We start from the raw sequence: 16,894 nt of genomic DNA, 5'->3' as shown, positions 1-16,894 counted from the left end.
TTTGCGAGAGTCCTACCACCCTGACTAAGCTGGAGACACCGCCAAGCAGGAGGATGATGGTCAGCGGGGTCAGAGCAGAGAAGGAATGTTGGTGCAGCACCTTCAGGGTGTCCCCTGTTGTTCGTAGAGTGTGCTCTGGGTTCTTTCTCTCCCCCTCCGCTCCGAGCCGCCTCTGTTTATACCCTCAGCAGATTCAGTGGCAGAGTACTGACCAGGCGTTGATGCACGCGTGGCCAGCGCATGCAGCAAGGCCTGCCAAGTACGTGCCCTGCTGGCTAACAGCGGTTCCCAGATAGCAGCAACATCCTGCTCAATAACAACCCTCCTAGCTCCCCTCTCCGAGATAACAACCCTCCTAGCTCCCCTCTCCAAGGTCACGTTCTCACAGCTGTGTGCAGCTTGTAGTTTCCCACAGTAGCCCTACACAGACCATCACTGAAATCCCTCACTCACTCCCTTTGCATTCAAGCAACCCCTGCATGATCTTGTTCATGTACCTATTGAAACAAATCTACTTGGAGGATATACAGTGCTCTTCATCTACAAGTGTTTGTTATCTGGCTGCATTACGCTCTCTATGCTTCACCTATCTGCTAGCTTCTATAGTAATGGCCCCTCAATTTCCTCATTTCCATGTTGTAAAGTGGCTATGTCTTTGATGCCTTGCTTTGTACAATGATGTTCTTTGGTTTGTTTTCAAAATGAGTGTTTCTTCAAATGTTAAGTCTACTGGGACCACCACAACCTTTCTTGACTCTTCTGATACTGCTGTTTCTGTAATTTTCCTTTTGGTATGATTTTACATGACCTGCATATTTTTTTCTTCTCTACCTTTTTAAAAAATATGTTCAGAATTTCCTTTCCATGATTGATCGGCTGCCAAATTTCCATTCTGTGTTTGTAGGTCATCTTTATTCTGTGTTGGCACCCAAATAGTTAAAGCTTGATATATCCGGTCTGAAACTATGTACAAAACCAGATCATTTCCTTCAGGTTCCTCTTTTAACATTGTTAGCAGAGCTTGTAGCTCTGCTGTCTGTGCGGAGCAAAGGCAGGCAACTCTTTTTTTTTATTATTTTTCACAACGCTTGCAGCATATCTAATAGAGGATTTTCCATCCTTTTGATAAAAACTGGACCCACCTGTGAACCACGCTGAATATCCTGTGGCACGAAGTCAGCGACGGAGCTTTTATCTGGTGAGAGACACATAAACAGGTAAAGGGCACTTACATTCTGTTCCAGTGATTAAAAACCATATCGGGCTGATGGCAAAATCTTGTATTCTAAAGAAAGCTCTTAGTTTATAAAAACAAATGTCCATCCAGCTAACCTCGAGTTTGAGACATATCTGGTTTGTACTTTTCCACGGATTGTGTACTTCAGTGGAGTACGTGTGATATGTAATACTGCAAAACAGCCTCTAGTGATGTATTGCCAAAGCTCGTTGCCTAAGCCAATGCTAAACCTGGTTTTTAAAATGGAATACAGTTCTTTCCCACTGATCTTACGACTCTCAAAGCAAAGACTATAACTTGCATCTTATTTCTAGGTTCTTGAAATAGCACAGTCCCAAGGTCTAGATCAGTAGTGGCCAGCTGAACATCAAACAGGGTTTGAACTAGTACAGTTTTGCTTCTTTCTGTTCTTTCCCTTCTTTTTTTTTTTTTTTTTTTTTGTGAGATTTCTTCACTAATTTGATTAATGGTTTACTGATTTCTGCAAATCTAGAGATATTACAACAAAAATGTAAGCAATTCCAAAAGTGAATCTAATACAATTATTACTGTGGGGGCATGGACTCTCGTAGTCAGTAACAAAAAATCAGTGAGATAGTCTGTTAGTGCTACAAGAATTTCAGGCATCTTTCCACCACAAACAACCTGAGAGGTGGTTGCCTTATTTAAGTGTAAAAATCCACTTTTAGGCTTTTTCCTCTGCTTTTAGCCCTGGGCAAAATGGGATGTTAAAATTACAAGTCTCTGTACTAGGACCTTGCTTTCCGGTAAACTTGTTGATAATGGGTTGGAGTCCTTCCTCTCCTTCTTGCGGGTGTTGATACTGGCTTTGGGGAAGGAGGATCTGGACCTGCAATTAATACACAACTTGTATTTTTCCACATTTTAACTTACAGACACACAAAACTTGAGGAAATTCTGTTACCCAAATATCCACTGTTTTTACTTCCTCCGGATTCTTAATAACAAAGCATCAGTGACTTGCAGGAATCACTCCACCCTCACCTCCTACTGCTCAGCCCCAATTCCACAAATATCTGTAGCAAAATCTGCAGCTAATCCATTTTGTTTCAGCTAGGCTGTGCCAGTAAGTCCCTACTGTTTGTAAGAGGGATCCTCCCATTCCTGCACTCAGAAGGAACTCCTGAACTTGGCAGCTATTTAACCACAGGCAGAGATCTTAATAGAGGTGCTTGAACATCCTTTGATGCATATAATACAAGTTTTATAATTTTTCCACTTTCTTGAGTTCAAACTGCAACAAATATTCATTGAAAGGTGTTTATTGACATTACAATATCAATTAACATCATGGCACTAGTGGTAATGTTCTTTCTCTGACCACCCAGCGCTAATATTGTTGTTGGCCACTTGCATTGGCTATATTGTAATTTCACCACTAGACCAGGTGCGGGTAGACAGCAGTGTCCCTAGTCTTTGTTACTGAGAGGGAGAGATGATGCCCAAGGGCTTGACTGAGACGGACCTGTTACGTTCTGTAGTTTTTGTTGCTCGTCATCTTCTTTCATTAACTTGGCAAAAGAAGCCAGTAGGAAATTTATGGATTCTGTCCCATTTTTCCATATCTTTGTCTCTTTTTCTCAAATTTTAGCATGTTACTTTCCTGCAGTCCCATTGGTGTTCCCTAAAGGAAGTTTTTATCGTGTTCTCCAAGGATCTTTTGCAGTTACTGTTACCACCTCTGTTTACATAATGGGCTAAACCCACTCTGGGGACTGTTTTCCTTTTTCTGTTCCTTTCAATCTTTATTTTTAAATGGAGACTGTGGGCCTTTATGACCATATTTCTGAAAATTACCGTATGTGCATACCTTCTGTCAGACCCACAGGACTGAGATTTCCTTGCATTCCTTCTTATCTTCATTACCTTGCCCATTTGTTGAAGCTGGATTTGCAGCTCCTCGCACTGTATTTCGGCTTGATTCACAGCTCCCAGAATTACTCTTGCTGACTTAACCCTTGTACCACTGTGACTTTAAAGTCACTGTGATTCTGTTAACTCAAACAGATACTTCCTCAGATGCCAATCCCAACAATTTTCCCAGGATTCATATGGTTTTACATTCTCATAGCATTCTTCTAGGTGGAATAACCTGCTAGCCCAATCTCCTTTCAGTGCTTAGATAACTCTTCTGAGACATCTACCTACTAAATTTCTTATGGGAGGTTCTTCCAGCAATGTAGCTGATAATCATACTCCAATCAGAGGCTGTGTTTTTAAGGGCTGTGCAATCTTTACCAGTTAAGGAAAGCTAATCCTCAAGGCCTACAAGCCCCATTTTACAAGTTTCTGAATTCAGTGGCCCCAAGGTTTAAGCAATTAGTTGCTTGCTCTGCAGTCAGGTCAGTTGCTTTTGTTATAATCTTCCAAGTTTTAGAAGCAACGCAACTAAGCAGGAGTAACCAGAGCCATGAGTTCCAATTTTAACATTGTTTTGGTTGTAACTGTGTAACTGGATCATAGAAGCCTCTTTTGCTCTCACATTAACATGAATTTTCGAGATAGTGGAGGACTGAGTTTCCCATGTATCCCTGTTTTATTCTGGATAGAGAAATGTTATCAAATTCATTATGTAGGGTTGACGGTTGTGTCCTAGGTGACTGCTATTGAAGTAAAAGGGCTCTCTAAGTGTGCAGAAATCCATCCATACATAATAGCTTTCAGAATATGTCTTCAAGTTAGTAAATGGTTCACTGCAAAAACTGTAAGGTAAACCTAGCAATCAGAAACTGAGGACCTACTCTTAAGCACCATTAGACTAGTATTATATACCCAGATCAAGAGAAAGACAGAAGTCTGACTTTTTATCATCATCTAGATCAAAGTTGATGCACAGCAGAGAGTTTTGTTAACATTTGCCATTATTTTTACTCGTATTTTGCTAACATAGAAGATATATATACATATTTCTTTATTTCTGTTGTTCACCTCTTTTCTTTTTCCATATATAGTCATATAAATACACATGAAGAAGAAAGGGGATTTTTATATATAAGCAATGTCATTATTGCTTTCCTCTGTTTCCTTTCACGGTTTAACACTAATGTGTGACTCATCTGATATGGCATGACCATCGCGTCCTTATCTATATCCATGTGACCTGTTGGGAGGAGATCAGTTTACTCAGTTTACCATTATCAGAATAAGCCACTACTATTGACATTGTGCTAGCACAAAGGAAGTTTTGGTCACTGCTGTAGTGGTGGCACATAAAAAGAAGCAGATAATAATAATTTCTACCCATTCTTGGGGTTAAAATGTTTATGGGGAACATCTTACTGTGAAATCTCGGAGTAAGCATTATTCTGCCTGTCTTCACCCTCTTGTGAACTGGAGGAAATTGTCAGAAATCACTGGAACAAGGTGAACTCTGTAACAAATTAAGTGTGATCGCTCAGTCTAACCCCCAGTGTATGAAAAGACCATACATACAGTCATGATGCTATAGACTTATCTTCATTTTTAGGCCTTACAGAAACAAGTACATATACTTTCCCTGAAAGACCTACCACTCTTAAATAGTTCCGTCTACTTGAAATATGAATGTAGGTGGAAATCCATTGGGAAAGTAGGTTGTAAATCTGTCCTGTGAAGTGGCCCATCACACCAGTATTCAAAAAGAGTATTTGTCATAGATATATTTGGAACAAGATGAAGTCCCACATTTCATTTTTTTTTTTTTTCTTGTAAACATACAGTTTCATATACACATTAGATTTGGACTCTCCAGTTGGTGTGTGAGAAATTCTTTCTGGTCCTGTCACATACAGTAATAGGCATCTTTCTTTGCTAATGTAGTGCCAAGATGTTCCATAAATAACCTAGGCAAATATGTTCTTCTCTCTCATGCACATCATACCATGGAATCAGTTCTGGTTATAGAACTTGTCCTTTTTCTGGTCATACCTGCTTGTAACTGCCAACTCAGTGGACGTCTTCATGAACTGATTGCCAGCCAAGAGTGATCACTGGAGAAATCATCTGTCTTCTTTAGGATGTGGGATAACCTAGGAATATATCTGTCCCCAGACACCATGGAAGATGCTATAATGTCTTCTGCAAATGGCTCATAACATGAAATCACTACCAGATAATTTCCTCTAGTCATTAGCTAAAAGGCTTTGTTTGCATGCCACAAGTCCCAGGATACTCACCAGAGGTAGTTTAAACAGATCCATTTTCTAAATTCAGTTCTGCTTCATGGTATTGACTATACAAGAAACCCCAGAGGATGCCAGAGGATGGTCCTGTCGAGGAATCCCTCTAATATTTAATAAGCATACATTGCCTATAGAGTGAATCTCTGAATCCTTAGGATGTGGGCCTTAGGATCTTTAATTTCTGCTGGAACAGCATTCCTAGTGTGCCAGGTGCAGACACTGAATACAAGGGATATAGACCTTTTTTTTATAATAGCAGTTATCTCAGTTTGACTAAGTGCTCAAATGAGCTTACCAGAGTTGCTTCCTTGAGTGTTGTTCTATACTGACAAAATCACTTGCTCTCAGTGAATGGTGACATGGAAAACAGGGCTGCTCTGAACACTTTATTCAGTCAGGATGAGCTGTTTCATTATTTATTGCTGAATATAAAAAGAAATCGCAGAGCTACGTTTAGTGTCGTGACCCTCGCACAGGGTCATGTTATTGTGCGCAAGCAGAGTGTAAACTAGGTGGAGGTAGTGACTCAGGACTGAGTCAGAAAGGAGGAAATCTAGAGTGCAAAGGGTGAGGAAATTTGAATATAAACAGAGATCACTGTGTTCCTTCAATTATCTCTGATGGTGCTGGAACACTGTCCTAAGTCTCATGGTTCAAGGGTCCCCATGAGCATCAGTTTTTTTGTGAAGCGACCCCCAAGTCCTTCTGACTGGCCTATAACCTTCATCTCCCATTCTGTCTGGGAAGTAGACAAGAAATCATGTTGTGATTTCACAGTCCACGCAGGGAAGGAGAAAAAGCATTGAGTAAGATGCCTGAGGCCTGCTGATTAGTTAAATACTTTGTATTGGTTCTTTCTGCTGTTTAATGGGCAAAGTTTTACTAATATTACTCTGAGTTTCACCATTCTTAGCACTTCTTAAATTTCATTGATCATGTTGCTGTTTAATATGGTATGTCACTTTTACACAAAGCTTATGCTTAGAAATGAATAAGAAATAAATAAGAAAAAAGGTGAAATTTGGATTTGCAAGGCAGAAGTCTAATAAATTCAAGTTTCAGTGGGAAATGTATGGGAAAAGGTTGTTTTGCCCTTGATATGGATAATGCTTGGGAGATGAGCAACAAACCTTGTTGGAATCAGAATACATTTCAATGATCTTGTGATGTGCCAGCTTGTCAGAACTGGAGTGAGTTTCGACTGAAAAGAAAGAACAAAGAAAAATGATATTTTGAATAGGTGAGAAATTAGTTTTAGTTTAGAATATTTGTATAAATTTAAGTAAAATAACAATATTATTTTACTATAAATATTAACAAAATTATATCAAACACTATAACACTGTACCCTACAGTGTCTGCATAATAAATATATTAAGTAGTTGCTGTGAAGATAAGACAGTTAAATGGGTTCTGGGAGTTTTTCTAGGACTGACACTCACTTGCATTTTTACATAGCAGAGTTGTCAATGAGATAGAATGTTGTACTGCCTTGGGAAGACAACTTTTCTATTCTTTAAAAAGCGTGAAACGTATAGGATAAAGCAGATCAGCTATCAAAAACTGACATCTGAATGCTATGCAGCTGTCCCTCTCTGAGTGATGTTTGGCCAGTGATGAGGCAACTTTAATTGTGCCCACTACTGACTTGGAGCCTGTGGCTTGTAAAAGAGTTTATATGTTTGGTAGTGTGAGAATAGATTTATCGTTTTTCTTGCAGAGTAGAAACCAGAATAAATTATGAGTCTTGGGCATTTCTGGGTCCTCTGAATAATTTTTTTTTTTCTATATCAAATATAAGCCACACTCCATATTTTTTTTTCTAAAAGAAATCAAACAAAGTATTCTATCAGACGGAAAATTCCTTTGTTCTTAAGAAACATTAGCTATTGTATATTTATCAGTGGCTGATGAACACTTTGTAAAAACATATCTTGTACCCAGGAACTGGAAGCATAAAATGGAAATGATACCTGGTAAACAACCAGTCCACAGGGAGAATAACAGTTGTAGTGAGTAAGCTTAGACATATCTTGCTTGGGATCAATATAAATGCACTTGCTTCTCCTGATCTCTTTTTCCATCCTTTCTGCTGCCAGCTTCAGCTGTTGACAGCCCCTGGACTAAAGATGGCTCAGAACTGCAAGCAAACCAGGAGCTTGTACCTAGAAGTGTTGGTAAAAATAAAGAGCTCTAATTAGCCATTGCACAGGACTTTAGGAAATGAATTTGTGGAAATTAAGAGTAATGAACCCATATGGAATGAGGGAAATTGGAAGTTAAGAGAAGATACAGTTAACGAGACAGTAGAGAATTACTCTGGGTCAATAGAACGACTACAGGTAATTGCCTCTTCAGGAACTGTAGCCATAACGTCGTTGCTCACAACATCCAGAAATCTGATGTTCTAATCACTGAAGTCCTGCATGCTGAGAGAGTTGATTCCTCCAGTAATAGAATCATAGAATGGTTAAGGTTGGAAGGGACCTTCAAAAGTCATCTAGTCCAACCCCCCTGTAAGGAGCAGGGACATCTTCGACTAGATCAGGTTGCTCTGAGCCTCATCCAGCCTGGCCTCTTTAGAACTATGTCTTGGAAAGTGATCACATGCAGGCACATCTTGATAACCTAACTGGAATCTTCCTGATGGATCTACCTGGATTGTTATCAGGGACGTGCTGGCATTGTGGCATGTGAAGCAGACGGAGCTGTGGCATGTGGCAGTATGTGTCTGGAAGCAGAAGTGGTTGGGTATGATTGTCTATGGGTATGATTATTTAAAAGATTTGGAGCTTGTGAACAAGTGTGTATCTGCACTGAATACAATTGCCTGCAGAACCACATTTACCTTACAGTACACAATAATTTGTTTTACAGTAAACAAAAAATAAACAAAGCAATTTGACTCTGGTCAAAGACTAACATGCAGAACATTGTCATGGTGCCATAATCAGTCTCTTATGAGATGAATTGAATTAAGTTATTATTTTTACTCATTTCACTACAGTAACAAAATCAAGATTAAGTAACATACGTAAGTACACTTCCATACTGCTACAGCACAAGGATGTCAAATTAGTTATAGAAATTAAAAATATTTGCTTTTTTTTTTTTTAAATAAACTCCACTTTGGGGCTACTTTTCTCAAAAATAAGTGGTGAAACAGTTTGAGTCCAGAGTATAGCAATGTCAAATATCAGTAGCACAAACTCTATCCAGAAAGGTTATAGGAACTGAGGGGTTTTTTTTGTTTAGAGAGGACAGACAACACTTGCGAAAGCAGTATCAAAATTTAAAAAGTAATGCAAAGTGGAATGGAAGAAGTTGTTCTTCCTGTTTGCTGTGGATAGGAAAGGGGTAACAGGTCTAACGTATCTCAAGAGCAATTCAGGTTACATATCAGAAAATCTTCTAATAGTTCAGATAGTCTGAAAGTCTCCATCTTTGTTTTTGGGAACTACCAATGGAGTGATGGAACTCAGAGATCTGTCAAGAATGACAGATGGAATAGCTGATCTGATCTGGAGGAAGGAGGATGGATGAGATGTCAGTCTGAGGTCTCTTCCACTCCTAATTTTTGTGGTTTGTAAGTGTAACTGTAGAATAGAGAAATAAATGATACTTTGAAATTCAGTATTAATAGGTGGAAGGTGAACAACAGATTTTTATTCCTATTATTTCCTGGATAATCTAGAGGTTTCACAAATTGTATGGAATAGAATGCAAGTATTTATAAACTACAATTTAAAATAGTACTGTAGAAGGGAATAAGTCAATGTGAATAGCTTTGATTTCTGTATAGTATATAATATTAATACTGTTATATTGGGCTGTAATTACTTGAGTTTGTAAACTCCTCCTCCCCAGGAGTTCAGCTGTCTGTGATCCAAGGAATAGTTGTGTAACCCTCTGTCAGACTTGTGAGGAAATTGCTAAATTCTGAGCAAGGACTGCCAAAAAAGTCAACAGAGTGGACTTCTGCAAGTTAAGAGAAGTAAAATTGCAGAGGTGAGACTCTTGAGGTGGAGCTAGGCAGCAATTCAAGGATTCAGGAGGAAAAAAAAAAACATCAGGAAAAGGAATAAAATCCTAAGGGAAAAGCAGGGATTTGGAAGATAGCAATTCAATAATGCTGAGGATCCATTCCAAGGGCAGTAGAAACCAGCCCTGCCCCACCTCCCTGAGAACTTCCTGGCCAGCAAAGACTTTTTCTGTTTCTTATCTAGGGCACTGAGCATACTAACACTCAGTTTAGTATTTCATTAATTCAAATTATTGTTCATGTACAGTAACTAATCAGTAACTGCTGAATACTTTCAAGTTGTGTATATGAAGCTTACAAAGGCTCTTTGTGCATGGCAAGAGGTATCCAGTCGAAGTGCTTCAGTGGGGGAAGGATAAAAGTTCATTCAAGTTCCTTGGTTACTTGTACTGTTAAAATGTTACCAAGAATACCATTGGCGAGGAAAAATTATCAGGAAAAAAAAAAAAAGATGTATCTGTAATAATACATACTTTTTTCAACTTTAATATGGAAAAATATTTTCCACCTGCAGAAAAAGTCACTTTTATTATTGTTTTTCCATAGTTTTTAATGTAGCGTATTAAATACAGTAAAGTGTGAAATAAAGTTCTGAGCACTTTTAAATCCCTAATGAATGAATACGTGAGTGAAAATCCCAATGAATGAATATATCTTGTTTTTCCACATTCAAAGGGCATCTGTTTTTCTAGATCTGCTGAGAGTGAAAACATCTGCTCATGCTCTGGAAAGATGGAACTTTTAAATCCTGCTTTAAATAGTTTGAGATCTTACTATATCTAAGACAAATGTAAATACCACACCAATTAAACAAATTTTTCTGTTATAACTGTAGTAAGAATCTCATTTTAAATACAGCTATACTGCAAGCAATGATTATGAAAAATATTACCTCCTTACTGTGCATCATCAAGTAATATTTAATAACTTCAGTGATGAATAAACACCAATAAAGTTGTTTTTCATATATAGGAAGTGAGCTGTGGATTTGTCTGGATTTTCTGTTATTGGTTAAGTATAATAATAATAATAAAAAAAAATTGAAGCTTTCAGAAACAAGCCTGAGTTTGTAAAGCTGAAAACTGACACATTACTAATAGGCAGCTAGTGAGCTTACTTTAGTTTGTGGCAGTCCCCCTTACTAGAATAACCAGTTAACTCCAAATAAAATCACCAGACAATAAAAGTGGAGCTTTGTAATATCATGAAGACATTCTCTTTGAGTAGATTTTCTTTTTAAACACAATAGAAGCTGGATGTTTACAATAACTTTAATTCGGTCTCATGCTTAGTCCAGGACACATAAGACGTCTAGCTGTTCCTATAGGTGGTATCTTGAGGCTGAGCATACAGCATAGTTCAAGGAACACAAAATTGTAATTTTCTAATTGTATGATAATTCTTTTTATATAGAACAATTCTCATTGATAGAATGGTGGCCAAGTTGGCAAAATTCCTGTACAAAGTAATATTCTTTTCGAGCACTGATTAACAGGAAACAGGCTGCTAAAATGGAACAGGAGTTCTCCGAGTATCATAAATCGGAGCTTGTTCACAGTTGTTCTAACCTATGCTAGGGCTGAAAGTCATTGAAGAATTGCTACAAGATTCCTGGGACCCTTTCCACCATTTCGCCTACCTGAAGCGTATTGGAAAATCCAACTCTCCATCTTTAAAGGAAAGAAAATTAAAAAATAGTTTGTGTCCTTTTCTCTGGTTATAATAATCTGAAGCTTTTAAGTATTTGCTTTGGTTTCTTGTCTTGTTTGCTATTTTTATTGATAAGCTAGAAAAATTGTTAGTTTTTATTGATGTTGTTAAAAAAATTTTGAAGGTATCATGCCATAATTTTGCAATGTTTTGACTCTGATGTCAAAGTTAAAGTTTCTGTGTCAGTTATTTATTCTGATATCATGTGTCAATTGGTCATCCCCTCTGTTGGCCTGTTTCAGATAAAAAAAAATACATGGAACCAGTGTGTGGTTTGTGGCATGATATTCTCTCAACATGAGTTGGTTAAATCAGTAGCTTACTCCCAGCTTTAACCAATCCTTGATGTCATCAAGGGGGATTTACTTTTAATTCTGTAGGCTGAAGCCCTGAAGCATGAAATCTCATATAGACACTATCTGTATGAAATGGACGTTGACTTAATGCAAAGTAAAGATGTTCTGAACATCTTGAAAGCAGTGTGTCCTATTAACTCAAAAGTCCAAGAAGAAGGAAAACCTTTATTTTTCTGCTTGTACTTACTAGTCACAAAATTTCCCACAGAAGATAGATTTAAACAGAGATGACCAATCTATGACCTTTGAGCTATTTAAGGCTCATAAACTATTCAAAATTAATTCCCAAACGAGTTTGTTATCTTATGGTCAGCTGAAGTAGGGATCTGCTGATATGGGAACTGTGGACAATTCAAATCTTTGATTGTACAGGCAAGTAAAAAATGGCTGCTAAGGTTCACGCACTTGGATTGTCCAAAACTCTGCTACACGTCCATTTCAGCGGATCAGTGGAACTGTATGAATCATAGAATCATAGAATGGTTAGGGTTGGAAGGAACCTTCAAAGGTCATCTAGTCCAATCCCCCTGCAAAGAGCAGGGACATTTTCATCTAGATCAGGTTGCTCAGAGCCTTGTCCAACCTGGCCTTGAATGTTTCCAGGGATGGGGCCTCCACCACCTCTCTGGGCAACCTGTTCCAGTGTTCTACAACCCTCATTGTAAATTTTTTTTCCCTAATATCTAATCTAAATCTATCTCCCTCTATTTTGAAACTATTACTCCTAGTCCTGTCACAACGGGCCCTACTGAACAGCCTCTCCCCGTCTTTCCTGTAGGCCCCCTTGAGGTACTGGAAGACTGCTATAAGGTCTCCCCAGAGTCTCCTCTTCTCCAGGCTGAACAGCCCCAACTCTCTCAGCCTGTCCTCATAGGAGAGGTGCTCCAGCCCTCTGATCATCACCATGAAGATAATGACAACTGCAGCTCGAAGAGCTACCTCTGTTGAATTATGTGAAAATGTTTTAAGAGACTTAAGCCAGTTGAAAATTTTGGAAAATGACTTATAGGATCAGGAGAATTGATCTTGTCTAAATTAAAGGAAAACATGTAGTTTCACTTAAAAAATTGCAATTGCTCACAAGTTCATTACACCTATTGGCTACTTCTTCTATGATCTATTTCCCTTCATGGAAATTGTTTAGTTCAAGACAAAACAATACTTCTTGCATATTATTACCTCTATGAGGTCCTTCTATGAGGACCTTCATTGTCAGATATCTTTTCTATGTGAATATACTCATAAATATTCATAAGGTTTACTCAACCCTCTCTTTATTAAGGTAGTAGCCAGTTTCCTGACATAGTTTTACACTCCTAGATTATATTCACACATTTTTTTTTAGAATTTTGAGCATAAGAACTTCTTGCATTTTTGAAACATGACTATTAGGTCTCTTGAAGTATTCTGGAGAGATTGCAATGCAGTACAGAACCTATAGAGAAATAACAGAATTTTGTAGCTTACTAAGTAGATGTAAAATACTGTACTGTCCCAATTTTCCCATTTTTTAAATATAAGTTTAGTTGGTTCAGCTCCTAGTACGAGAAGACTGTCTGTAAAATAGTCACTTTCTTTGCATTACTATATGCAGGCAATAGAAACTGGTACAAATTGCTATTCTAATTTATTATTTTTTCACTTTCTTATCGCAATTTAACTGCAATAGCATTGAGGCATTACAATAACATAACAGAACATTGTGACAGATCTTGTAGTTTTGGCCATTTTCCCTTTAAGTTTAACCGTTGTGAAAGACCTGCATATACTATTTCTCTAGGGTCTCTCATTCAACTTTATTCGGTTCCCACTGAAATACACTGACAAACAGACTTTACCTGAAATTGGAGCAGTTCATTAAGATCAAGTCCAGTGAAGCACTTAGGCACGCATGTTAAAATCCAGAAGTATTCCCATTAACTGCTGTGGATGGAAGTCTATACAAATATCTCAGGATGACTTTTCGTAAACAGATAGTACTTATATTTACTAATCCTTTGTATTTGGCTTGACTGACAATGGTAAACTATGCTTTCTAAAGTAATCCTCACTCTGATAAGACTCTGTATTCCAAAATATTGTAAAAGTACTCAGTTTAATCAAAATTTTGGTATTACAGATAAGCATGACTAAAAGGAACAAAAAATATATCTTCTGGTTAATTATCAGATTTAGTCAGTTTTCTCTGAGTAAAGTGATAGAAGACTTACAGAGAAATTCATATAAATCTACCTGTCTTCTGGGACAAGGATTTTTATTTAAATTTTCATAAATGTTACTTCCATAAGGAATTGAACATACCTAGTTTACTATACACATTATTATTAAAATAACAGTTTAAAAGTGCAATTAATTTCTTTTAAATGTTTTAAATATTTGTTATTGTTTTCATTTAAGTAATGCCTACAGAGACTGGTAAAAACAATACATTTCACAGTAAAATAAATGGTCCATTTCAAACAGTTTAGAATCTGAATATACAATCAAAAATCAGAAGGATGCTAACTGAGGAGAGTTTTCCTGATCGTAACTATTTCTAAACTGAGTCTGAAACTCATCCTGCTATTCTGCAGTTACTCGAATGAGAAATTATATGCACTGTAGAAAAATCCCGTTTTCTTTCTGCGTAGATGGGTCATATTTTTCTGGATTTGACTCAGAAGAAGGGAAAAGAAGCAAAAGGGTAAAACACTCCTTTTGTGTTATTTGGTTTCATTCTCACCGTGTGTTCAAGAATGGATTCATCCTTAAGTGCAGCGGTTACTTGGAGCATTCAGCACCATCTCCAGTACAGTAAAGAGGAATTCCTGGGAGTTTTAAGGGCCAGAATTGAGCCAACACTAGATAAGGGGAGCTTTTCCTGGTGGAATAATAGACTATTCAGGCTTGTTTTCCCGGGTGACAATGAAAGAAGAGTTTATTTAAGGACTTTGTTTGCTAACTATTCCCTTTAGGAAAAGAGAGGCAGAGTCCAAAGTGCATACACTTTACTCTCCAAAGTAGGTGAGGCAATGGGAGTGGGGAAAGAAAAAAAAAAAAAAGCAAGAGAAAGCTGTTCATCGTCTCTGTTTTGCATAAGAAGAGCAAAGTCTAATCATACTGCATGTCCTTAACTGTATTAATTCTGCTGATTTTTGAATAATCTTTCAGAGAACTGGACGCAAGCAAAGAGCAACCTTCACAGTAAGTAAATATATTTTTTTAAAAATCATAGATTTTATAAAATTCACTGTTAACTAAAATTGGGAAAATTCCAAATAATGGCATATTCTTTTAAATAAACATCTGCTTTCTCATTTATTTTGTATATCTGTGCTGAATTGCAGAAAATATAGTGCTTATATCACTCAAATAAGATTAAATTAAGGGCTCACAGTTACCAAATCGGTACAAATACAAAATGTAGATGTTTGTAAGCAAACTCCAAACGTCTGGACTTGTTTTCAATATGTTTATACATGCCCATTATGAGGATTCACTTGCAATGTATGACATGAATGAATTTATTGATTTTAATAAGTATATATTTTTTTTTCAAACAAATGGTCATTGAGATTACTGTCCTTGGCTTAATGGTTGTGTATTTCTCAGTCAAATATTAGTTTACAGGGAACTATCTTAAATAAATTTAAAATGCATTCTGAAGACGAAAAGAAGCAGAAGCGTCCTGCAGATGGAAATAGATATGAGATCACTGCATCCCGCCAGGGTCATGAATCTGAAGACAAAGAGTAAGTATTCTTAAACATTATAAACATCTTCTGTATTTAAGCTTGTAAGATTACATTATCTTATTTTAGATTTTATTTTAGATTTTATTTAATCTCATTTTTTATTTTATTTTACCAGGAAAGCCTAATAAGAGAAAGCTTTGTATCAACTTGAAAGTAGCATTGATTGACACATGCATTTGGTGCAAAGGGACCTTTTGTCTTTTAAGGCCTAAGTGTCCACAGTATTGACTACAGTTTATTGAAAAACAATTCTAAAATATGACAGAATTGTATCTTGGATACAATTATGTCATCGACTAAAAATTATGTTAAAATTTTTAGTATGGCAGGGAATCAATATTTTACATACCTTGAACATTTTATTTATTCCCTATCCCCATGTGCAAAAATTTTATTTTATAAGCTATCTTACTCTTTCCCATTTTGAAAGCTTATATACTGCTTCTGTACAACTTCACTGATCAGATCGTGGAACCACCAGCCCTCGTTGACGTTGTTGCACCCTTGAGAGGGGTGAATTGGGAAGAGCTTCACTTAAATTTATAGCAGTCAGGAGCTGACACTATTTATATACCTGGAGGTTTAAATATAAACATCTCAAGAATACCCAATAAATCATATTCATTTTACACACGATTGTTTCCTGTAAAATTATTTCATAATTATATTTTATTTCAACTTCACTAATATATGGCATTAGTATTTCTGTGAAACGTTGCTTTTTAAATGCACTAAAACTATCATAACTTTTAAGCAAGAAAAAGAAGAAGAAGAAAGTAGAAAAGGCTAAGGTGGTCAGCCCATTTGCACTGGTAAGATTTATTTTCTCTATGTATGTGTACATATATATAAATGCACACACATTTTAAAGTGTAAGCAAAAAGTTATTAAAATTGTGTTAGAGTACTGCATATATGGTCTTGGCTCTACCAAATCTTTTGATACTACAGAATATTTGCTATAGGATAGCAATCAAACAGGTTTTTTTGTGGATATAGTTTCATTAAAGAAGCTGTCTTCTTACTGATATGGATTCTTAGGAGGCTTCCCTTACTAAGTGATCATGCTGAAGACACCTGTACTAGATTGTTGTTTGTGAAAGGTAGAGACTTCCATCTTTGGTCATTTTTTACAACATAATGAAAAGAGCGTCCTTATACCTAAGATTGTGTGTGGTCTTGTCCTCTACATTACCTAAGTCAGGTACTAATCACAGTAATTAGCTCCATTAATCATGATTTAGTCACCTGATTCAGCAGTAATGGGCAACTCCCTGGCACTGATGAAACTTACAATTAAAAATTGTGTACTAAAAAGTACTTTAAATTCCAGAAATGTTTCATTTTCTATATATTTTTTAAAAGGCAATCTGTTAATATTTAATTAAAGTAAATCCTAGCTCCTCTTTTAGTAATACTGAAATGTTTTGTATTTTGTAGATTTAGTGAGCATGCAGCAATGATATGGCAAATAACAGAAATAAAACAATACCCCGTGATGCTGGCCGGTGCCTAATTTCTCTACTTTGCTATACCAGCTTGCACTTGTACAGTCACATTACAGCACTATAATTTACAATAGTAAACTTAATATTTTACAGTACAGAACAAAGCCAATGATTTTGTAACAGATGA

The 16,894-nt window shown here is 36.8% G+C and overlaps 1 protein-coding gene across 3 annotated transcripts in view; it reads left to right on the top strand.

Annotated features, from left to right (window-relative positions):
* Positions 1 to 1,046: 1,046 nt before the first annotated feature.
* Positions 1,047 to 16,894, top strand: part of ABCB1 (ATP binding cassette subfamily B member 1) — a 61,337-nt gene continuing 45,489 nt past the window's right edge. Inside the window, exons 1-4 of one of the 3 annotated variants that reach the window (XM_086742238.1) lie at positions 1,047 to 1,217; positions 14,677 to 14,709; positions 15,136 to 15,257; positions 16,015 to 16,072. In XM_086742238.1, coding sequence (XP_086598364.1) covers positions 15,160 to 15,257; positions 16,015 to 16,072 — 156 coding nt within the window. In that variant the 5' untranslated portion in view covers positions 1,047 to 1,217; positions 14,677 to 14,709; positions 15,136 to 15,159. Of the gene's footprint in view, positions 1,218 to 14,676; positions 14,710 to 15,117; positions 15,258 to 16,014; positions 16,073 to 16,894 lie in introns of all 3 variants that reach the window. The other 2 variants (XM_086742239.1, XM_086742240.1) reach the window with 2 other exon arrangements.

This window comes from Chlamydotis macqueenii, chromosome 2, assembly GCF_036417535.1.
Source record: "Chlamydotis macqueenii isolate bChlMac1 chromosome 2, bChlMac1.mat, whole genome shotgun sequence".
NCBI lineage: Eukaryota > Metazoa > Chordata > Aves > Otidiformes > Otididae > Chlamydotis > Chlamydotis macqueenii.
This window is presented reverse-complemented; position numbering and strand designations above follow the sequence as displayed.